This window comes from Camponotus vicinus, unplaced genomic scaffold, assembly GCF_025532165.1.
Source record: "Camponotus vicinus isolate PSW18456_S1 unplaced genomic scaffold, iyCamVici1.0 SCAF_2, whole genome shotgun sequence".
NCBI classification, from domain to species: Eukaryota; Metazoa; Arthropoda; class Insecta; order Hymenoptera; family Formicidae; genus Camponotus; species Camponotus vicinus.
Window position 1 is genome coordinate 7,016,515 of NW_028141956.1, and position 24,152 is coordinate 7,040,666.

The window sequence follows — 24,152 nt, forward strand, 5'->3', positions numbered from 1 at the left end:
CCGATGCGCCGGCGTGCACCGATACAAGTGGAACGTTATCCGTATGATGTATAAATAGGTTAGACGGTATGAAAATAGACATCGGGGCGTTGGACCGGAGGATCGATGACGATACTCATCCTTCGGTGGCGGCTTGCCCGACTTTATTTTTCGACAAGTAACCGCATTACGCGACTTGGTCGAGACAGCGCGTCTGCACGATGCGTCTGAGATACTATATAACTTGCATTTTATATTTTATTAATATATAATATATCTCAATTTTTTCCATACAATCATAAATCTAGCTCATTTAATCCCGAGTATTTAATAAACATATATCTTTTTTTCTCATTCTTGTAATATAAAACTTTACAATTGCTCGGGGTATATGTTTTAATTTATATATTAAATTCATTCCGCTTAAAATCCATTTGCAATTTGTTAAAATCAACAGATAATGTTTTGTTGATTCTATCTGAATATTGCACTTTTGATTATCTATTTATATCTGTAATATATATATCAGCTAATTGATTTATGTGTATACATATACGTACAGAGATATAAATGTACAAATTAATTAGTTTCCTTTGACTGTAAAATAAAATTATTAATTAACTTTTATAGATTTCAGAAAAATTAAAAAAATCTTCAACAATAATAATAATAATTATATATATATATATATATATATATATATCGAAATACGTACATACATATGTATACATATACAGGGTGAGCCATTTTAATTAACGCACGCAATTATTTCGGAAACAAAGCATTTTAGAGAAAAATGTTTCAGACAAAAGTTTTATGGTTTCGAGGGGGCCATAAGATGGTATCATTGGTTTGACACTGAAGAGTCATTTGAAGGTCACGTGAAGGTCACTTCAATTTTTTTAAATGGAACACCCTATATATTTTTGCACACTCTTGTAGCTTATCTCGAGAGCTTTCCAAAACACTATAATTAAGTACCTTTTCGTTAAGTACTTTTTGAGTTATGAGGCTTGAAATAATTTCTTAATTTTACATAAACCGTAAAATATCTTGTAAAATATTCATTTTTCGATTATCTTACCTTAATACTTTTACGTACAAAATAATGAGAGGAATCAATTGGTGTAAAGAAAACACATAGTTGTTTTTAAGAAAAAATATGGAATTGTTAATTGCAAATTACATATTTTTTCTTCAAAACAACTATGTGTTTTCTTTACACCAATTGATTCCTCTCATTATTTTGTACGTAAAAGTATTAAGGTAAGATAATCGAAAAATGAATATTTTACAAGATATTTTACGGTTTATGTAAAATTAAGAAATTATTTCAAGCCTCATAACTCAAAAAGTACTTAACGAAAAGGTACTTAATTATAGTGTTTTGGAAAGCTCTCGAGATAAGCTACAAGAGTGTGCAAAAATATATAGGGTGTTCCATTTAAAAAAATTGAAGTGACCTTCACGTGACCTTCAAATGACTCTTCAGTGTCAAACCAATGATACCATCTTATGGCCCCCTCGAAACCATAAAACTTTTGTCTGAAACATTTTTCTCTAAAATGCTTTGTTTCCGAAATAATTGCGTGCGTTAATTAAAATGGCTCACCCTGTATAATATTTAACACACACATTAATATATATATATATATATATATATATATATATATATATATATATATATATATATATATTAGATTTTTATGCTACCTTTGCTTTTATGATATCTCTCTGCTTCTTTTTTTAATAGAATATTTAATGAAATTTTTATAATAAAAAAACAGCATTTTTTATATAAACATCTTTCTTAAAAAATTTTGTCTAAGTAAAAAAATTAATTTCTTTTATTTTGTTTTTATCGAAATAGATAAAATATAAATCGAAATAGTATAACTATTAAATGCGATGATATTATTTTATTAGTTTATCTTAATTTTAAAACGCTCTTATTTTTTTAGCAGTGATTTTATCAATTTATTTTTATTGATCTATTTACTTTGTTGAATATGAAACTTGATAAAAATTATAGAAACAAATATCAAAGTTTAATTGTTGCTGAAATATCATTCTTCCAATTCTCGTAAATGTTACACGTGCACTTGTTGTTGACTTTTGCGTTAGAGTCGATCAATTGAATCTCTCATCGTATGTTATGTTACGATGCGTTTAACCACAACTGTGTATGTACTTGATGTCCGCTTTACGAAGATAACGTCCTGTCAAGTATCCAGTCGGTTTGACGCTTGTCAAAACAAGCCGCCGAGAATACTCGCCATGTGGATGGAAATAGCGGTATACCGGTCTAAAATACACTCCCATCGGAAGAAGGATGATGGAACGCGGGTGCACACCGAGATGCATTCGTTTGATGCACGCACGCTAGTGGCGTAACTAATGGCCTAAAACACCCGGAATTGCCTGCGAAATCAAAACTGAAAGAGAGAGAAAAAAGAAAAAAAGAGAGAGGAAAAGAAGCAAAAAAGAAATACGAAAAAAGAGAAAAATAAATAAAGAAAAATATCAAATTTGTCATTGATAAAATGTTCTTTTTTAGAAACGAAATGTCATACAAGAAAATGTTATATTCTACTTTTCAATTTATTTTTAATCTCATATTATTATAACTTTTTTGGTTATACTACCAATAAAGAATTAGCATTTTTTCTAAATTTATTTTGTTAAAAATATCTTTTTTAATTACAAAATTTAATTATTTTTACTCAGTTTCTATCAAAGTAAATATAAATATTGAATAATCATATTATTTGATTTGTTCATCTTCGTTTTAAAATATATTTTTCGATCATTGGATTTCATAAATTTATTTTTAGTGATTTACTTTTGAATACATTTACCATTGTATCTAATTATATCTAATTTATGGCAATTGAATTTTACATATATTAATATATTCGGATTGAAATATATATTAGAACACAAAAAATACATAACAAAGCAATTAGAAAGTGGGTCGAGCATATATCATAGCTTATAGGTTACTTAATAAAGATTAAATATGTAAAGATCTTAAAATATTTTTGGAGTATTATATATCCGTGTGTCAACGAATATCAAAACGCTTCGTACCACAGACGATGAATTTATCTTGGCACTCTGGGAACTGAGCGAATGACGTCTAAAAGCACTCATCGACCGTTATAAGAATGATAACGCGCAGATGTAGTTGATGATAGATTGGATGTAACATCATAATTAGAGTGCAATTAACGTGATATTCTTAATATTGGAAATATATCGGGAAATTATCATCGAATATATCAAATCAATTTTATATAGCTATATAGGAAAAGTGATTTAAAAAAATGTGCGCGCGTGTGTGATGTAAGAATATATTATAATACATAAGAATATAAAAAATATATAAAAGTATGATTTTTTTCTATTTTGAAATATAAACAAAGATTTTAATTTTTTATAAATGGCCAAAATTTAAATTTCAATTCTGCTGTATTTTTACATTAGTAGTTATAAATTTTAGTTGTTTTTATTTTAGTAGTTCTATTTTTTTCAAATTAATTTTATTTTTTTTGTTTTCTATCTATCAATAAATTTTAAGATTAAAGTATAACAACGATTTTTATTTATATATATTAACAGAATTATTATTTATCCAATTTAATTTATTTCTATATGCGACAATAAGAGATTTTTTTCTTAAAATATAAAAAAAGAATATAAAAATATTATAAATTTCAAGCAGTGCAGAGGATCAAGAAAATTCACAATTAAATAATAATTTGATAAAACCAGGAAATGTATATATGACAATGTTATTAAATATTGATAAGATATAATAAAACTATCCAGGATAAAAGCTTAAAGATAACTACGTCTCTTATATACGTCGACAAAAATTGTAAGTATCTTCAAGATGTACTAATTAGGCTATTTTACACGATCTCATCAAAATATTGAAAAATTTTGAAATATTCATGATTCCGACATCAAGGTCGAACCAGTAAAGAGATTTTCATAATTAAAGCTGACTAATGACCTCATTAATGACGCAATTTTTGCAAATATCGGATGACGCGAATATTCGACTTATGTAACGCGTTGGAAATCGCTTGATCCAGAAATTTATATGTCCATCGATCTTTCTGCCAATTATTATGAGGAGGTTACAAGTCATGACTGAAGTGTGATCTATGTATTAGCCGCACCTGTTGTATTGCATATCTATTTGCTTCGATGGGGTGATTTTGGAAGAATGAAGGGTAGGAACGCGAGGGTTGTACATCGCTTTCAGCTGGCCCGGGTATCCAGGGTTCGTCGCCATAGCGACACCCGAGCGATGGCTAACCACCCCATTCCACAATATAGCTGGTTGTAACCGCGTAGGTGTTACAGGTTGGAAGATTTGAGAGCGACGCGCTCTAATTAATCCGCTAATGCGCAAATTTAATTTGTTAGAAGTTACATAAGTTATAATTTAGAATGAATTTATTGTATGGATAGAATATATATATGTATATAGATAGTTACTTTGAAAGAGAGAGAGAGCAAAATAGAGTTTCAATAAAAAAATCTACCTGGTAGATTTTTAAGATAATTAATATTAACAATATTGATACTGAATATTAAATTTAAAAAATATTAGTATAAATACATTATTGTGTAAATTTTATTTCTGGAATAAATAAAATATAGAATCAAGGATCATCGGAAATATGAATTAAAGGAGAATTATTTCTCACTCTATCAATTTTATACAATTTCAAGATTTATTTCAATATATACAAAACATTGCTTCTCGTATTAATGGAGGGCACGCACGTCGGCTTTCTCACAAAAGTTACTTCTCTCGTTTATCTTGTCGCTTACTTAGTCAATTCGGACAAGAGGAACAATAAGATAATAATGATTGTTCGAATATGTTGTAGATGAGCGATAATGCTCGTCGTGCATGTTCTCACGTACAAATATATAGAAATATGCGTTCGCATGATTCCAATTCTTAACGCGTTATTTTACACCGATCCTTACGATTTCGTTTGGACAACGATCAACTTGAAGAGAATTTTAGAAGAGATTTTTTTTTATATTTGACAGTAAGTTCGATAGATAGCGATCTTTATTAGTATGCTCTCATCAGTCAACAGGAAATGAGATATTTCGTAGATAAATAAAAATAAGCGAATATATAAATCTTTCTTCTCGCCAGGATTTTTTCAACGTTCAATTTTCATCTAGATTTTATAGACATGCGAAAATAATCTGTTTATTCGAAACTTATTAAATGGAGTGAAATGCAAGAATTGCACGGGATAAATTCTTTCCTATATTTACCTAGTACTGAAAATTAATCTTGCTAAAATTATATAAAAGTTATTCTATAAAATTATCTAATATTATCAGAATAATATTATGTAAATCTCGAATTGCATACGAATTAATTCGCATGCATCTGAAAATGTACCGAACGCTGAATGCAAGCGATGAATTTTGCCAACGATTCGCACTTCATTACGAAATGTCCATTTTACGTGTCGTTATCCGGGAACGTTTTAACGCAGGATCGTTTGCGAAAGATTATTACAACTGTTGGAATCGCAACGCGGATGCAGTATTACGCTATGTCACCGTTACAAAGTGGCGTAACTAATTGTACAAACAGAACCTCTACGCACTACACGATAAACTGCTACAAGAATATATGTGTACTATATTTTCCTAATGTATATATACGTACATGTCTAGCGAATACGAATGTATATATCTATTTATATATATATACATATATATATATATAAATGTATTTACATCTGTATGATTTACATCTTGTTTCACTAACGATACTTCCGGTAACCATCCATCTCATATTATAATCTCTATTCGCATCGACTATGCCATATTGTTAAATTTTTCGGTACTTTCTTGTTTGAATGAAAAAATTATATATAAATATTGTAACAAAAATTCCGATCTATTATTTTGAAAGAAGAGGTACAGATTTATTCGGTTCAAAGTGGAAAGTTAATATTTTCATTGTTTGTCGAATCTAATTGAATGGATTGTTTCCGAAAATATTTTCATAATCTACGCTACATTTGGAGTTACGATCTCCAATTTAGGAATCCCTGGATTATACAGTCTTCTTGCTTTTTTAAATCCTTGTCTAACGATTGACATTATACCGTTATGTAATGTGAACTCAAACGGAGATTTTGAATTATATACAAAATATGTCTAGGTTTCTAATCTCGCATTTTAGTCGCGCATAAGGCATCACTAATTGTAAGATTATCATTTCAGAGAAGAACTAACTAACGCAAAAATTGTATGCACCAGCATTATTGTCTCTATAGTTAGTACACCAAGCTAACTTCCAGCTTGACACTGCTCTTCTTTCGATCAAGAAGCGGATTCTTTCTATACTTACGATACGTACATATCACATTTACACTTAACTGCTATTTTATATTTTGAGAGACGCATATTTTATTTTATTCTCAAAATCCTAAAACAACATAAAAATACAAAGGATATCTAAACGATGTCAGAAGAATGCTTGAGAGATTAGAATGTCTTTCAGACATCTTTATGTGACGTTTTTTAAACATTTACGTTGCTTTTTATTTTTATGAGTAGTTGTCGTTTTTAATATGCCGATATTATTTCTGCTGTCTACAAGTATCATTGTTTTTTGAATTTTCTCTGTAATCTCTGCTTTTTATTTATTTAAATAATATAAATTTTTTTAATGAAGGAAGTTTATCGATAATTGGTCCGCCTATGTATAGCATTTCGACACCCTGGAACAGGCCGTTGCTGGGAAAAGGCCGTGTTCCGCTCTTTTGCGGAATACATTTCAATACATTTCGAGCTTCCTAAAAAACGTCTCTCGTTTGCACAGCTTCGGCTGATTATTTGGCACGTTTGTACGATACATGGAAGCTGCTCATTCGGAACTTACTCGGCTCCTCCTGGGTGATCCGAAGGCACGGCTCGCTGCAGGTCCTCACTATCTCTCACATATCCTCCGTACTGAAGCTACCGATCAGACCCTGCTCTATGTCCATGTTGGAGTCACACTGCATCACCCACTCCCATATCCTCTTGGTAACGACTTTCTGGTCTACTGTGGTCTCTAGACCATAGCTATTCAGTAGCTTCCTCAGTTTGTTTTTGTTCTCGTCCACGTTGTGTCGGTCATCCAAAATGGTATCCAGGTAGAATAGGCTGTCGCCTCGCCTGGCGAGACTCTCGCTCACGTCGACCGACGTCGACGTCGCGCTATGACTGATCTTACTGATGCACCATGAATCTTTTAGATACTTGTTGATCTCAGTCACGTGCGGCCTCTTCTCCGGCTTGTGCTCGAATGCTCGTCTGAAGTATCGGAGCAGCCTAGGTGTAAATCGCCGGAAAGTAGGCGGAATCTTGGTGGTGCGTCGCTTCAGCCATCGCTGAAAAGCGGAGTAGTCCGGGTCTCGGATTGGATCGGCGCTTTGCCACGGCGGATTGCCGGTCAGACAAACAAAAAGGACGATGCCAAACTGCCAGCAGTCTGAGCTTCTTTTACAGGCGTACCTTTCGTTCTTGATGACTTCGTGGATCTCGGGCGGTTGGAATGGCACCCAGGTGCATCGGATTTTGTTCACCAGAGTACCTTCGCGCCTTGTACAACCGAAATCGCACAATTTTACCTTGCTCATGTCCTGCGCGAATACTAGCACATTTTCCAGTTTTATGTCACGATGTGTCAGCTGTTTTGAATGAATAAAGTCGAGAGCCGAAGCAAGCTGTTCGGCGATCCTTTTACATGCGTCTTCGTTCAGTCCGCCAGCCTTCACATTGCCGGCGAGGTCGCCATAGAGCGCGTATTCTTGCGCGAAAACGAAACACTTCTCCGCTTTGAAAGCGACAGCGTACGAACAAAGTATATTTGGATGCGGGCTTAGGTGATACGAATAATGAAACTCCCGAAAGAAGTCCTTCTCCGACGTGAGTTCTTGATGAACTGCTTTCAAAACTACTCTTGTCTGGGTGGCTCTGTGCGTTGCCAATAGAACCTTCGCAAAACTACCCTCGCCCAAAGTTTTTTCCACATTGTATTCTTTCGAAAGATCCAGCTCTTCGAGAGGTACTTCCTGCACCCTGTGAATGCCTGACTCTTTCTTTTCGTGCAGCTTCATCTGGAATTAAAGAAAAAGAGTACATGATTATTTTTGATAGATTGATTTTTCTTATTTTTAGTTCAATTATAATGTAGCTGAATATAGTGAGGGATATTTGTGTCTCGTAAAGAATTTAATACAAGAGTATATTTTATAACTAGTGATATATATATATTAAATCATATTTTAAATTCTGAAAACAAAATTATATAATTTTATATTTAGATATTTTACTTTAATTGCATTGCTATTTTAATGTACTTATCATTATCTCATTTTTAAAATTTATTTTAATATATTTTTACACGCACGCGTTATAGAGATTAACTTTTTAGTCTTATCATCTACGTTTTATATAGACCGTCTCGTGTTTCCCCTGTCAAGTGCGGAAATTAGAATTTCATCTGTCGGAAATACGTCTATGTTGATTTCACACTTGGGTAACGCTTTGTCGAAGAAATATCGTCGTTCCGTGGGCATAATAAATCTCAGGAATATGCAACGCCTACGATTGTCAACATGACGGACGTACAATCATATTCTGAAGTGTTCCTACGCTTCCTTCCGCAAAAAGATAATATTCACGCCTCTCTGATCGTACAACGCGCGTCCTAGTTCATAAATAGCGTAGATCAATCGCAGTTCTAGAATATGATATTGCGTATACATGCGACTTGATTGTGATCGCCCGATATATGGAGATCGTTTGCAAAAAAGATGTCACACAATGAGAGATATAATATTTCTCAAATAAAAATTCAACTTTTCTAGATTTCTTTCCGAAAAGAAGAGAAAATTATAAGATATCGAATATCTTTGAGAATTTTTGCTTCAAATTTTCAGCTTCGATAAAATAAATAATTAAATTTAATGGTTAATCACAAGGACGCTTAAAATCGAGTGTTAAAAATTTCTGAGAAGAACTGACGTATAATCCAAGCTTTGCTGGAAAAAAGTTTTGATTCTAGATCTATTAATTCAAGGAATCGATAGACGAAAGCAAGTTTCCTGAAACCTCATATTGTATAGGCAATGGATATTGTGTATTTTCTCCATCAAAAATGTAAATCGGTTAAATTTATCGATCGCTGTTGTGCATAACAGCAACATTAAGCAGACATTGATCTATCTAATGATAGTCCTTGCGCTTTTTGAGTCGCCGTTTCTCTTCCAGCTATCGCGCGATCTCGCACGTGCGTCATCACGCACGGCGTTGCAAATGCTCTCTCGTGTAAACTCGCGATCGAGTGTTATGTTTGTGCTCGAATTTATGATTGCGCATCTCAAATCGATAATGTAGACGGCAATACGCGAGTGGGATTTTTGGAACGACGCCATCAGAAACAGCGATTTACATTTTTGTCCTCTTCGCTTTATATGTGTACATCAAGTTTTCTCTGTCATTTTTATGAGAAAGTTGCATTTTCGCGGTACAGCGAAGAGTCGAGCCGGAGGGTAGACCCGGGTGAACCCAGGACCTTTAGACCCTCTCGCTAGATCAATAACAAGAAACGTTCACAGATTTGATGTCTGAAACTGCTCGACATCAAATCTTGAAACTTTTCATTGGGTCTCATGTGCGGATTTTGTCTGCGATTCGCACATTCGTTTAACTTCTAACAGGTGAAATGCATTGCTAGGTCGAGCGCGAATGGAAGAAAATAGATACGATAAATAGGTGGTTTCATTTATTTTGGACATCGCATTTAAACACGTTTTAAAATTTTATTTACTTATTTTATTTTTATTTATTTAAACTACATTAAAATACAATTTACACATTTACAATCAAAGCTATAGATTAATTCACACACACACACACACACACACACACACACACACACAAATATTATAAATTGCTAATTTTTTACTTATATAGGTTAATATCATTTTTATTCCTATTTGTTATTTATCAATATTTATGTTAAAAACTAAAAATGAAAGTACTCATATTCCTGATTATTAAGCATTTTGAAAGAGGATTTGCGATATATTTAAAGACTTTGTATTTAAGTTGACTTTTAATGATTCAAAGGGATCGTTTGTTACAGCACAAGTCATTAATATATGTTTAAATTACGTGAAAACAAACATATGTTAGTTTGACGATAAAAATCTACCTAACCAGTTCAGATCGTCCCATAAATTTCTGGAAATTTGAGACAGCGTAAATGTCATCATGTGACGAAATGCAATATGTAGCAAACGGATGGCGTAAATATATATTATAATACACATATAATGCGTTATAACAGGAACAGGACAGCGGCAAGCTCTTTTTCACTTTAATTTTTAACAAAGTGGGGGCAAATTACATATTTTTGATTTGTACATAGGATTATTATATAGATAATTTATATGTTCTTGGGTATATGTCGCGCTTATTTAAATTTACACTTCGTGCGTCATAATGACTTTAATTTCGACACATTACAGACATCATATCGTTTTTTGTGCATTGTTTTGTGTCACGATTTTTTTTTCGTATTACCACCGGTTTAAACCAGCTCATTCTGACAAGCTTCAGAGATGTAGATATATTTAGCATTTATGTTTACTGGTACTCTATTTTAATACACACGAGAAGTTAGTAGCGTTATACTTTGGCGTGCGTGCGTGAGTGCGTGTATGTCTTGCGTTTAATGAGACAGTTTAGCAGACACGCGTATATAGGGATAGACAATGAACGATTAAACGCACTGCAAGTGCTGTGGAAAGCCAACGTGTTATCTCCTTAAGACATTAGACATAAATCATAGAAGCGTGTGCCAATTATGATATTAACGCATTATAATTTATTAATTATCAGCTTATTCAACGTTTTATCATTATTATTAGATATGCTTTAATTTAATATTATAAAAATTTGTAAATCATAGTATAATATTGAAAACAATTGAAATGATTTTATTTTTATAACATAGATGTTTTTTTAACCTACATACACATGTTTTTATAACATACATTTCCTCAACAAATATTACATAAAAATATCTTTTGAAATATCATAATATATATCCATAATACAAAAACTTGTATAATTATTAGTAAAGTATTAAAAAAACTTATACATACTTAGAATATTTTAATTGAAAAAAACTGTCTTCTTTTAAATTTTAATATTAATACATTTTCTTAATTGCATTATATAGAATTCCAGCATCAAAAATGCATAATAAGATTTATTCTAACCAAAGAGGGAATTAAAATATTAAACATTAAAAATCATCATCAATAGAAAGTTTGAGCACAATTGTACGAACGAAATTTAGATAGCAATAATTATGGAGATATGATGATATGATTGATACATACCACGATAGTAAGATCCGTTTGTCAATCGAGAAAAACTGTTGCTGTCGCTGCACACTGCGATCAATGTCAATAAATGTACATATATTGAATCACTTCCTTGTTCAATCAAACTTCAATTAGCGCATTCTCTTCTACATTTTTATATCACGATGTCTTTGTAGCACACGCGTATATCACAAATGTCACAAACGCCGAATAAAGTCAGTGCGTATCGCGAAAATTTATATCAATCGTATCCACTGATAATTTCCTTTCGGAGCAGGTGACAACAATTAAGTGACGAGTACGGAAATAGAGACTCGGTGACAAGAGATATCAACACGACGACGCTCGGTCACATTTTCCGTGCTGCGCGTATCTCAAAGGTCTGGAGCGTCGTGACGCCCCGCGTCGCTTTTATAGACCCGGCCGGGAAATGCGCAGACGTGGTTGGTAAAAGGGTGCGGGATACATGACGACGTCGACCAACGTAGGGTAGAACAAGCGTAACGCCGCGTCGCATAGTGGCTTTTTTTAACAGGCGCATTATGTGCGAGTCGACGAGTCGCGTCAAGATGGACACTCCGATGAACAGAGAAAGAGTTACCCGGAACCAGATTGCAGAATTCTTCCACGTGCGATCATTGATCGGTTTACGTGCTACATAATCTTAATCACGAGTTATCTTGATCATAAAACTTCTAAGTAAAATTTTATTTTGAATCAAAATGCCGACTTTATTGCTAGTAAAAAGGTACAGTAAATAATAATGATAGAAGAACAAATCAAATAAGAGAAGTTAAATTTTTCATTTCTTTCTTTTTAATTATATTTGTGCTAATTCACGCGTACTCGTTAATTATTTGCGATCGAGTATGCTACTCGTATGTGTTCGATAATAGCGCATTCTCGAGATTTAGGAGCAAGGACTCGATAACTATTCGCAAGTAATAAAAATTCTTTGCGCGAGAAAACAATGCACGATGATAGGAGAAGCTTTGCAGAAATTGAGTTTGATCTATGATATTATTTTCTGTTTTTTTTTAGCAGAAATGATATAATATATATCTGTTTTTTATTCTTTTATATCATTTTTTATTGTCTGTCTGCGTGTGAATTTTATAACATGAAGCCATTTCGGTACCGGTTCAAATCTGCAAATTATATTTTTGTACCTGTACGAATGGATTATTGACACGGATCGACTTAAAGTGGATTTATTGACTTTCTGCCGCCAGTTTAATATTCCAACTTCCACAAATACAGAGTCAAATAAAAAAGAAGGAAACGCCACATGATTCTGCAATCCGTTCTTTATTTTTTATAACTTACTATTATTAATTATATCCTGCCTATGATCTATTATTATCTACTATCGAGAATGACCTAAAACAGAACATTTTCATATATTTTAAATTTATCATAAATTTCTTATTCATGTCTCCTGTGACTTTGTCCTATTCAATATTATTTTCTTAAATTCATGACGGACGCTGTTAAATAATGCAGATTATGCGTTCGTCGCGAATCCGAATTTACACCTGAAAGTATTTTTAAAATGTATGTCAAGTATACAGAGTCCATAGAGATGTTCGACTGTATATCACCGGATATTAAAGATATAAATAAGAGAAACGGTCGCGCAATGGAAGTAAAGTGCAAATGCGAATTATTGTGCAATTATCGCAAATCGGTTCGCACGTTAGTTCGCGAATTATGCGAAAAGCCTTGACGTTGGCGACTTTCGAGAAATGGAAAGAATCTAGGATAGATGGGGAACATGTTGGCGTCACCGAACACATTTGCGTGTATTTAGATGTAAGCCTTCTGGGACAGTAGGCGCATGATTAATTTATGGATCCCGTGACAATCGCGTGTAATAACTTCTAACTTTCTAACAGAAACGGAAAATGAGCATGTAATTGTGTCAAATTTTATAATGGATTTTATTGTACGATTGTGTATCTATCTTCAACTACAATTAGATTTGAGTTTCGTAGACGCAGCTATTGTCTATTTTGCTTGAGACCGCTGACGTATTCACGTAGAATACGTCTAGTGTGCTTGCCAAACAGCTACTGAACTTTGAGAGAACTCATCATTCGCGGAATCTTCTTCCATGATTATTCTTCCCTGAATGCAAACTTTGTCATCTAACAATGCTCGGAAAAGCTTACAGAAAAAGATGTTAAAATAATTTATTCATCTTCATGTATTTTACTATATTCAAGTTGAGCTATTTTTGCTAAAAGTATACTTTGCATGATCGTTGAATAAACAAAAGTATTCGAGACATTCCTATTAAAGTAACTGTTTTTTGAAGAACTCTTGAACAGAGTATAGAGTATTGACTGAGAAGGGCATCGTGACAAAGAAGAGAAAGAAAATAACATGAGTAAAAGGATGAAGGAGGAGAGAAAAATATAAGGATAGAGGATTTTTTATCTTCATCGACACATGCATTTTCATGCTCCACCTACGCAAAGGCAGTACAAATACAAATATAATATGTACACACATCAAGATCGCCCACGTGCGGTGAGTATAGTTCGATTGCACACGAACACGCATAAAACGGTCAATGTGATGCAATGCAAATAACATGCGGCCAGGGAATAAAGAGAGAAAAAAAGCAAAAACGAAAAAAGTTCCACCGCGGCTGAATCAAGAATACATAATTATCAAATCTACGGCTTCGTGGAACGCGGTTGACGAAACATCTATATTAGAGAGCTCTGAGATCTCTACCGCAAACAATAGCGCGTAAATGTTAAGTTCTTCGTTCCTCGACATCATCTATTTTCTTGTTTGTGCCATTTTTATTGAATTTGAAATTGACTTTTTCTAGGCGAAATTTTAATGAAATATTATTATCGTTTTAATTTAAAGATTTCTTACATTAATTATTTTCAAGTATTCTAATTTTTAAAATAAGATTTGACACAAAGGAATAATTTCTTTTATCGATAGATTAATAAAAATTCAAATACAAAAGTATATAATAAGTCTGAATGTCCTATATAATATAATTGTAAAATTTGATTGATACTATAATTGTAATTACAGTTGATATACATACATTGGTTTCTTTATTGTATATTTATTGTATATAATTTGAATGCACTGAAAATCCTAAAAGCGCAGATTTTAAATAAATTAATGAAGGAATAAATTTTATATATGAATGTAAGTCTAGACAATCTGGTATGACAAAAAATAGAAAAATAAAGAAATAATACTTATTGTCCGAATAATTGCTATCAGAATTCAATATCATTGCTAGTTTTCGGAAGACAAAATAGAAGCCAATGATAACTTCTGGAAATACTGAGCTTAACTGAGAATATCTGAATAACGAATTCTTATTATAGATATACGTCGAAACACATTGTACGAATGATAAAAAAATTTCGCGATACCGTATAGAACAGGAATGTAGAACTTATAAATTAAAAAATAAATATAAATTGTCATAAACATATAAGTATAATGTATGATAATATGATAAAAGAGAAACGAAAAAACAGAATTTATAACATTATATAATATATGCATATATATTAAACTATTATTTATATAAGAACTGTAAGTTATGATTCATAATGTTCTGTGAATATAAATCATCGCGAAGCAATTTGCGAACATCTTGGCGAACATAGAAAAAAGTTGGTTTTCGTAGTCAATTTTCTGTTCACAAATACGTTGCTAAATGTATTATGTTCTTTGGCGAGGGATTTTGATGATTGTTCTTCGCGCGTACCGTTACTTTGCACTCTTGATTCTAAGAGATTTTGCAATACACTTGATTCGCGGTTTTAGCCATCTCGGAAAGTTGATTTAACTTTGGTTTGGTTTAAATATATTATCTTAAAATTTGTTTTGGTGATTGCTTCGCTCACACAGCCTACTACACAAACAACATGATACATAGCGCATCTACTAATAATAAGAAATGCGATTCTGTGAAATTATCATATTTTGATTTCGAGTTATTTTCTCTTTTTGATAACGTTGATTTTTCTTGCTGTTTTCTTCAAACTGTTTATCTTTTTTATTCATTTACCGACAAATACAATGCAATTTTTAGATGTTTACTGTTTTTCTTTGTTTTCGAGAGCATTCGATGGTTTAATTCTGATCGAGACGATTTCCATTTATTCCGTTTATTTAATGTATCTTTTATCATAAATTATTAGAAAATACTATTACTTTTAATTTCAATTGTAAATTTTAATATTCTATTATTAATTTATATTATTAATTTATATTATTAATTTATTCATTTATGTTTGTATTATTCTTACAATTTCTAATTTCATTTTAGCAAAAAATTACTTCTATTACATTGTATTTACTATTTTGCATTGTCTATATATTATAATTTTTGAGGACGAAGACAAACAAAAAATCTCAAATATTGTTTTGTCGCGGATTGGAATATATAAGAACGCATAAGAACGAATAAATGTTTTCATTTTACTGCGTAAGCTTATTTTTTTTACTTTTATCTTTGAGATTCTTTGATTTTCTTTCTATGTGTGCACTCTATGTTGATAAATTTGTAATTTTATTACTTTTATAAGTTTATAATTAAATTTCATTTTTTTGTAATTTTATAATTAAAAATTTCCAATTTTTATTTTTTTTTTATTTTGCGTTCTTTAATGAGAATTATATTTCTAAAGATTAATTTAAATTAATATGTACTTTTTAAGGAGATGTAATATAGAAAAGAAAAACGCGCACAAGTTTCTTTTTAATATTGCAGTTTAGTTTTTCGAAACAATGCTTATATTTTGTCGTGAGATGATAAATCTTGAACACATTCGAAATCTCATATTCAAGAGAAAAAACCGAATGGCTTTTTCTTGGTAAAACGGTCATATGAATTAAAAAATAAACAAAATTCAAAGAATTAAATATAACTATTCTTAAATATAACTATATCCTTGTGGATTATTCTACATTTTTTAAATTTATTATATATATATATATATAAACAAAATATGTAAAACATTATCATTAATATTGTGATATGAAAAAATAGTAAAAAATAAATAAATACAAATTTCTTAATGCAAAAACCCGAGAAATAAGAGAATATTTTATTTATTTTTCTGATTTATAAATTCTTTCAATTTATCATATAATTGTGGTTTATATCTCATGTTTGCATGACCTATGTAGTAATTTTAAAGTTAGTGATTCATTTTTAAGTAAGATTTTCTTAGGTAAGACAAGTAATAATAGATAGTCTTATCGTGTTCTGTGATCTTTATATAAACTTGTGAGACTTGACATAATATTTGACACTTTTTATATTACACAATATAGTTACTTCGAATTTGTGATAATGACAAGTGGCATATCGGTGTCGGATTATTGTCCCGCAGAAAAGAGCAAACATACGGTTCATGCTTACTTACCTTAACATCGGCAATGTGCGTCAAACTGTCTATTTTTAGTCTTCTCTGTTTTCAGTTAGAACGTTAAGAAAAAATACGGCAGCGCATGGAGCAGGTGCTGAAACGCCACGAATAGTAACAAGGGAGGCAGAGAAACGATGAGATGAATTTATGAGTTGTGATGTACGCATTATTTTAATGCATCCGATCGAATGCATCGTACGTGCGTTCGTCGCTCTCACTCGAGGGTCGTTTAAATCGTATTTATACAGGGGTAGTCTCGAATCTATTATTCATGTTCCATGTAGTAAGACGCTTTGATAAATTTGATGGCAACTTATCCTGAAGAAAACTGTTGAAACTCTAAAAGTTTTTAAATTATGAAGAATTAAAAATGAAAAGCTTCTTGCATGCTTGGGAATTGTTAATAAAATCGGGAAAATATTATATCATAAATCGTCAAGTAGAATTGAAAGTACTCGTATATTGGGCGCATTTCTGAAAATAAAAACAGTTTTAAACCAGATTAACAATTAACAAAGTAACATCATATTAAAAATAGCGATAGATCGTATAATATTTTTATATTTATTTTGCCTTTGTGAATAAAAAAATGCAATATATGATATACGATTGGATATACGATTGGATATACGAATTTGATTAAATTATTACAATAATTTCACGCGAATGAAATATTCTCAATAATACAATATATTTGCTGAAGATTGTCAAATATTCCAATGTGTTTTAAATTTATGGATTCTTTATTTATTCAAAAAATTATACAGAATTCTTTACAATAAGATATTACAATACAAAATTTCAATATAAAATTAGAGTATAATTTATTATTAACTTATAAAACTATAACTCGCGCACGCATGCAATTAATTGCAAAATATTTAAACATTACCTAAAATAATTTTTGCTATTTGAAAAATTAAAATTTTTATATATAATTTAAAATTTCTTCTTTGACGAAATAATATGTGTTATTAGTTATATGTGAAATTGAAAAGATATAACAAATTAAAGCCAATTTTTCTAATCATGCGGAATTAAAAATTTGTCTATTTAAGTATTTGTGTATAAGACTATAAAATAAGATTATATAATTAACAATTACCCACAAATTATTTTATACGTTATACAATAAGAAATAACAATTAACATAGATAAAAAATATAACAATTTGAGTGTAAGATTAAATAAACATTTTGAGTCTGGTATGTGTATTCAATATGATGAAAATGTATATTCAATATATGATTTTGCAGAATATTCTCTATCTTGCCAGATTCAATTTTTGAATTTCATTCATTGGAGTGTTCACTTAAATTCGCGCTTTTTCTCTCTCTCTCTATTTATCATTCTTTAATTAAACTATAATTATTTATTACAAATATAAATTATAAATAAAATAAAAAAACATGCAGATATTATATATGTCTCAATAATAAATTTTTTTTTTAATTATTATTATTATATTAAAATAAGATTTTGAATTTATTATATATGCTATTTTAATTTTGAATATTATTTCCCTTATTTATATAACTGCATCTTTATAACTTTTATTTCAACGCGAGCTTTTGCTCTCATTTGTGTTTGTGTCTTCGCTACAAGTCGAAGAATCAGACGAATCACTCGTATACTCGGTATCATCGCTTGTGAAATCTGAAGAATTATAATCGCTTGAATGTGAAGATCCAGAGTAAGAAGAATATGAAGATGAATATGATCGATCGTCGGAATAATCGCTAGAATCCAATGACTCGCTACTTTCTATAAGAAAGAGAAAAGAAAGAAATGAAGGATTAATTCCGGAAATATCATGAATTTGAGAAGCAAGTGTGACTCTTGTATGAGAAAATTCCTGGTAGAATCTATTAAACCGTTGAATACTTTTATATAAACTACTGCGATGTGTGTGTGTGTGTGTGTGTGTGTGTGTGTGTGTGTGTGTGTGTGTGTGTGTGTGTGTGTGTGTGTGTGTGTGTGTGTAAAGATTAATTGTAGCACTATTTGATATTGTAAAAGAAGACATAAAGATTTTTTTAAATTAATTCACAGCGCATATATCTAAGCAGATCGACAAATGCTTGATTATATTGATTGATTTATTCCGTGTGAAATAAATGCGCCTTGAAATTCTACCAGAGTGTTAAGAGATAATTAAATAAATATAAATAAATAATTAATAAATATAATTAAATAATTAATTAATATAATTATTAATAAAAATAAGGTATCAAATAAAATATTTAAAAAAACAATAATATTAATTTCAATTATTATATAATGATTATTATATAATGATATTATTATATAATGATACAATTATAATAATATTTATATATAAAATATTCGAAAATTTGATCAATACTAAAATTATAGAAGCCATCTTACCTAAATCATTTTTTATGCTTTCCATTTTTTTCTTAACGGTTGATATTTCATGACTAAGTTTAGCCATAGCTTTTGCAGCTTTCTTACTTTTTTTATGTTCTCTTCTTTTCTCTAATTGTTCTCTAGTTTTCAGTAAACATTGCTCATCTTTGCCACAATTTTCCGCGCACTTTTCTGAAAAGTATAATTGTAATTATTAATTAATGTTAGATTGTTAAAAATAATGTTTAATGAAATATATTTGAAATGTGAAAATGTTTTGGATATTCTTTTACTTTTGCATTGACATTTGATATTTTCCACGTTACTTTTTAATGGCTTGGAAGATTTATTTGATGTAACGTTTTTAGGCAATTCGTTTTTGTTTTTCAATTTCTTTAATTTGGTACAAATATTCTTGACTGAAAAATATATGTAATTATCATTAAAAATGGAAAAAATGTATCATGTTACGAAAGAATTATAAAATATTATAAAATAAAAAAAATTGTTGAAGATTAGGTATAATGGAAATACTTCTCTTACTTTCACATTGATTATCTACTACTTTACATTTCATTTTATTTTCTGATATATTTTTAGATTCTTCCGCTTGTAAATGATTATTTTTATCAGAAACTTTCTTATTAGCTAAAAAAAATCATGGTTATTACAAAAATAAATTATACGAAATTTGATACACTTACGCAAAAAAATATTATGCATATATTTTATTTGTTTAGGCTTAATATTTTTTACTTTTTATATTTTATATTTGTCAACACTGCACGGTTTAGATGTGACACTTTCTGTTATATTATTTCTAATTTTATATTTTTTTTTCTATCTTACTCTCTCTCTAAGACTTTATCTTACTAAGAAGCTTTGTAATTTGAAGAAAACGTTATTAAAATAATTAGAGAAAAAAAGGATGAATTTTAAAATACTAAAATATTACATAATATAAGTATTAAAAATAAAATTTTTAATATTTTTTTATATACACTTACATTTGTTCTCGTACTTTACTTCACTTTTCAACGCATTGTGATTCTCTTTATTACACTCCAAATTCTTAACTTCTTCCATATTCATAATTTTTTCCCCGTTGCCAGGCATATTTTTACTAACTGAAAAACAATCTTATGCTTATTATTAAAAGAAATTATACGAAATATTTGTAGAAATTAAATATAATAAGAAAGAATATAATCGATTTTATTTACCTTCGTCTTGACAATGTTCGATGTCTTTCGCGTTCTTCTTCGATGTTCTTTTTCTTTGCTTTTTTCCTTCGGGCTTGATACATTTCTCTGATTTATTTTCAGAATCTGTCATCTTTCTTTTTCTTATAATTGATTTTCCGTCTTTTGCTGTTTCTCCTACTGTTGTAGGCAATTTTTGTTTGGGCGTGCTTGTTTGCGGATTTATATCGATCATATTTATTACGTCTTTCTTATTTGTTTTTTTGACTGACTCGTTAACGACAATCTCTTTGACATTGGATTCTGAGGTTTTTCGACCTTTTTTCTTCGATGTTTTTTTTATATCATCGACAACATGTTGGAGTTCTTGTGAAGACGTTTCTTCTACCGTTTCAGGTGCTTGCTTTTTTGAAGTTTTCTTTCTTATCTGATCTTTAGTTTTAGGTACAAGGATATCGTTATGCATATTTGAAGAAGTCCCTTCAGAATTTGTTGTTATCAAATCCTCAGTTGAAGATTTTACCACGGATTCCGTCGGTTGTTTCGAATTTTTTTTCGTAAGACCTATAAAGATATTAATAGATACATTGCAAAATTTTTTAAATAATTTTTCACTCATATCAATTTAACTCCATAATATCCTCATATATGTACTCTTATTGTTAGTTATTATTATAATTTAATTTTTATAAGTTTAGTCACACAAAAACTTTGATAACATTTGACATCATTATATGTTATTTGGAAGAGTTTAAAAAATCGATTAAAAAATCTATAATAAAATTATAACAAAATGAAGGTTTCAAGACACCATGTATCTTGTTGTAGCTTTTACCTGCTTTGCAAGTCTTTTCTTGCGTAATTCTATCATTGAATTCGTTCAATACGCTTTGGATACGAGCCGCATCGCTCTTTTCAATTTTTTCCACGTGTTTCCAAGGATCGGATTGTACAATATTATCAATGTAATGGTCGATGGAATCATCTGCACCAGCAAACGACAATGCGGACCTTCTTTGTACACTTTTACGACTCATATTTGAAAATTAGCACTTTATAATTATCCTATTGAGGATTAATAATATGTATTTTTCTTACTCGAGAATTGACATAGACGACCTTTACGATATGTCTTCGTAATTATAATTTCGATATGTCAATGGTTATTCGGTGAGAAATTTCAAGCAAAGTTATATTACTGTAATTCATATTTTTATAATTTCAAGAAATCAGAACTCAGATATTTACCTGTACAAAAGTTCTCAGAGTTTCTTCTCGGTTTTGTCGTAGATCGATTTCTTTATAACTTGCCTTGTAAATGCGCAATAAAAATGTGTGTTACTTAAAATATTTTATCTATTGAAATATTGGAAACGCACAAATAAAGTAACATACACATCATATTCTCAAACGCGAAATAATAGCACAGAAAAATATTAATTACTATGAAAATTACGAACCGCACATACATATACTGAACGTTACATCGAGTATGTTCGAGCAATACTGTTTGAATTGTGTTTACATGAATTTAAATCTTCTCAGATCCTTGTCAGACAAACTGTTTTCTTTTATGTCCTGTATTTATATATCTGTATTTATGTACCTGTATTTATAATGTTTAACGTATAATACTGAGAAAATATTTTTATAGAATATGTACAAAGATGAGATCCATTACTGTGGCAATGTATAAAATATGATTATTAAGAATAATTTTTTCGTGATATATTTAATATATGGAACATATATAATATATGTACACATGATTTTACCATTAAAATTGGAATATTTCTTATTATTTTAAATTGAAAAAGTTGAATTTTAAAATATAATGTATAAAATACATGTATTATAAATCTGTTGGATTCTCTTATCTTTTAAATTTACTTATTTCCTTAAATATATATTCAAGTATTATTAAAAATAAAAAAATAACAATTTTGGAGAAACTTATTCAAAAATAATTTAGGAATAGGTTCTTTCTTAATTTGAAATCGATTTTTATTACCGGACAAAAAGATTTATTCTGCCAAAAGCATTTTACTTAATTAAATTTTATATTAAATAACTCCTTAATAATTAATTAATTTAACTATTAATTTAACCTTTTATGAGAGAAAGTTCAACTGTTGTTAAAAAGATATTCCCTTTTAAAGATATTTTTTCAGTTATGACATGCATTATATGAGATGGCGATTATAAAGTATAAAACCAACGAGTTAAAAATTCAATATACATATTTACATCACGATCCCAGGCTTTACGTCATAATTTCTTTACGCTGTACTTTTCTTACGTTGCCGTTTTAACTATATCGATACGTAGCATAGGCACGCGTAGGTAGAGGAGAACGTCAGAAAAACCGGATTATCGAGCGTGCCCTCTCGATAAAATAGAATAGAACTCGGTGACGTCATCGTGCCAGCGGCGCACGATCGTTATCTCTTACACAGCTAGACGGCTTACGGTAGGCCGCGTAATATCTGCTCGATCGAGTGAATAGAAGGGCTTTATGGCGTCACACGACCCTCGATGAGATCACTTGGCGCAAATGATATCACCGTATACTCCTACTGCGTCGGTCGTAGCGTCATTCACTGTGACTTCATTCGCTTTAAACATCGAGAAAAATGAAATCAAGGAAATTATAGGACAGAGATAATTTTTTCTGTTATATATTAGTTTATTTTTGACAGTAGATGAAACCGCTTGTTACGCTCTAATGATAATTTTTTTAGTTATTTTTGGTCTGGTTGATAGAGGATAAATGTGTTGCATTAATAGACGATAGAGGATAAACGTGTTGCATTAATAGACGTAGAAATTGTGAAAAATATTTAGTTATCTCGCTCCTCTGTGAAATGGAAGCGTGGACGTTTAAAATCCAGAATAGCCAGAATAATTATTTAATTCGCAGTACAGAGAAAATATGAAATACAGAGACAATACGAAGTACATGCTCTTATAAAAATAGATTTTATAATACAATATTTAGAAAAGTATAGTATTTAAAAAACAGTAGAAAAATATTAATTATAAATATACACTTTTTGTGTATTATTTAAGATATCTTACATAAAAAAAAAATTTAGAGATCTTATATAAAATTTTGTAATAAATGTCATGTTATGCGACTCAAACAACTAGATATTTTTGGGATGATGGACAATGATTCTGTGAATCACGGTGTATATTGACAGTTACATAAAATTCAAGTCAATTTTCAAGAAATAGTCTTTACCTTAGAACATCGCGAAATTCACTCTTTCATCTTTTAAGATAATATTTATACATGTGGAACTGCCAGCGCGACTATCGATTAATGTGATTCTACGATTTTATGATTTTGCAAGATCATTTTCATTAGATTTATAATAATTTGAAATAATTTGATAATAATTTGATAAATTTTTAAGAATATGAATATTATTGGTAATAATAATGAACTTTATATCTCACATAATCCTATCATTATAATTTTCTCAATTTTACACCTTGGATAGTAAAAAAATAAAAATTTCTTTTTCCACAATTTATATTTTTGCGAATCAATTAATAATTACGAATACGTCAATTTAATGCTTTCTTACTAATATCAGATAATTTCTGGAAATAGAATTCTGGGGATAATTTGAAGATAATATTAGATTTTTCAGTTTAGGCCATATAAATACCTATTAAAAAATATTAATGTATATAAATTTATATTTTATATATAATACTTTAATATC

At 30.1% G+C, this 24,152-nt stretch overlaps 3 protein-coding genes across 6 annotated transcripts in view; 1 reads left to right on the forward strand and 2 right to left on the reverse strand.

Moving 5' to 3' along the window:
• The window catches only part of Rh5 (Rhodopsin 5), a 233,643-nt gene that overhangs the window by 3,856 nt on the left and 205,635 nt on the right, over positions 1-24,152 (forward strand). The window lies entirely within an intron of this gene.
• Positions 4,715-11,797, reverse strand: Meng (serine/threonine-protein kinase meng-po). The gene is made up of 2 exons (XM_083091209.1): positions 11,439-11,797; positions 4,715-8,141 (listed from the first exon to the last, which is right to left on the reverse strand). Exon 2 carries the CDS (start codon positions 8,139-8,141, stop codon positions 6,975-6,977), a length of 1,167 nt encoding a protein of 388 aa, XP_082947335.1. The 5' UTR covers positions 11,439-11,797; the 3' UTR covers positions 4,715-6,974.
• On the reverse strand, positions 17,900-22,762 carry LOC145966580 (uncharacterized). 4 transcript variants are annotated; one of them, XM_083090770.1, is made up of 10 exons: positions 22,666-22,762; positions 21,879-22,024; positions 21,667-21,729; positions 21,254-21,483; positions 20,440-20,982; positions 20,224-20,355; positions 19,760-19,864; positions 19,510-19,635; positions 19,235-19,408; positions 17,900-18,610 (listed from the first exon to the last, which is right to left on the reverse strand). In XM_083090770.1, the coding sequence occupies exons 4-10, from the start codon at positions 21,453-21,455 to the stop codon at positions 18,405-18,407; spliced, it is 1,488 nt and encodes a 495-aa protein (XP_082946896.1). In that variant the 5' UTR covers positions 21,456-21,483; positions 21,667-21,729; positions 21,879-22,024; positions 22,666-22,762; the 3' UTR covers positions 17,900-18,404. The 4 variants fall into 4 exon arrangements, with proteins under 4 accessions (XP_082946896.1, XP_082946893.1, XP_082946897.1 ...); XM_083090767.1 differs by having other exon boundaries at positions 21,667-22,024; XM_083090771.1 differs by having other exon boundaries at positions 20,224-20,343; positions 21,667-22,024; positions 22,666-22,760.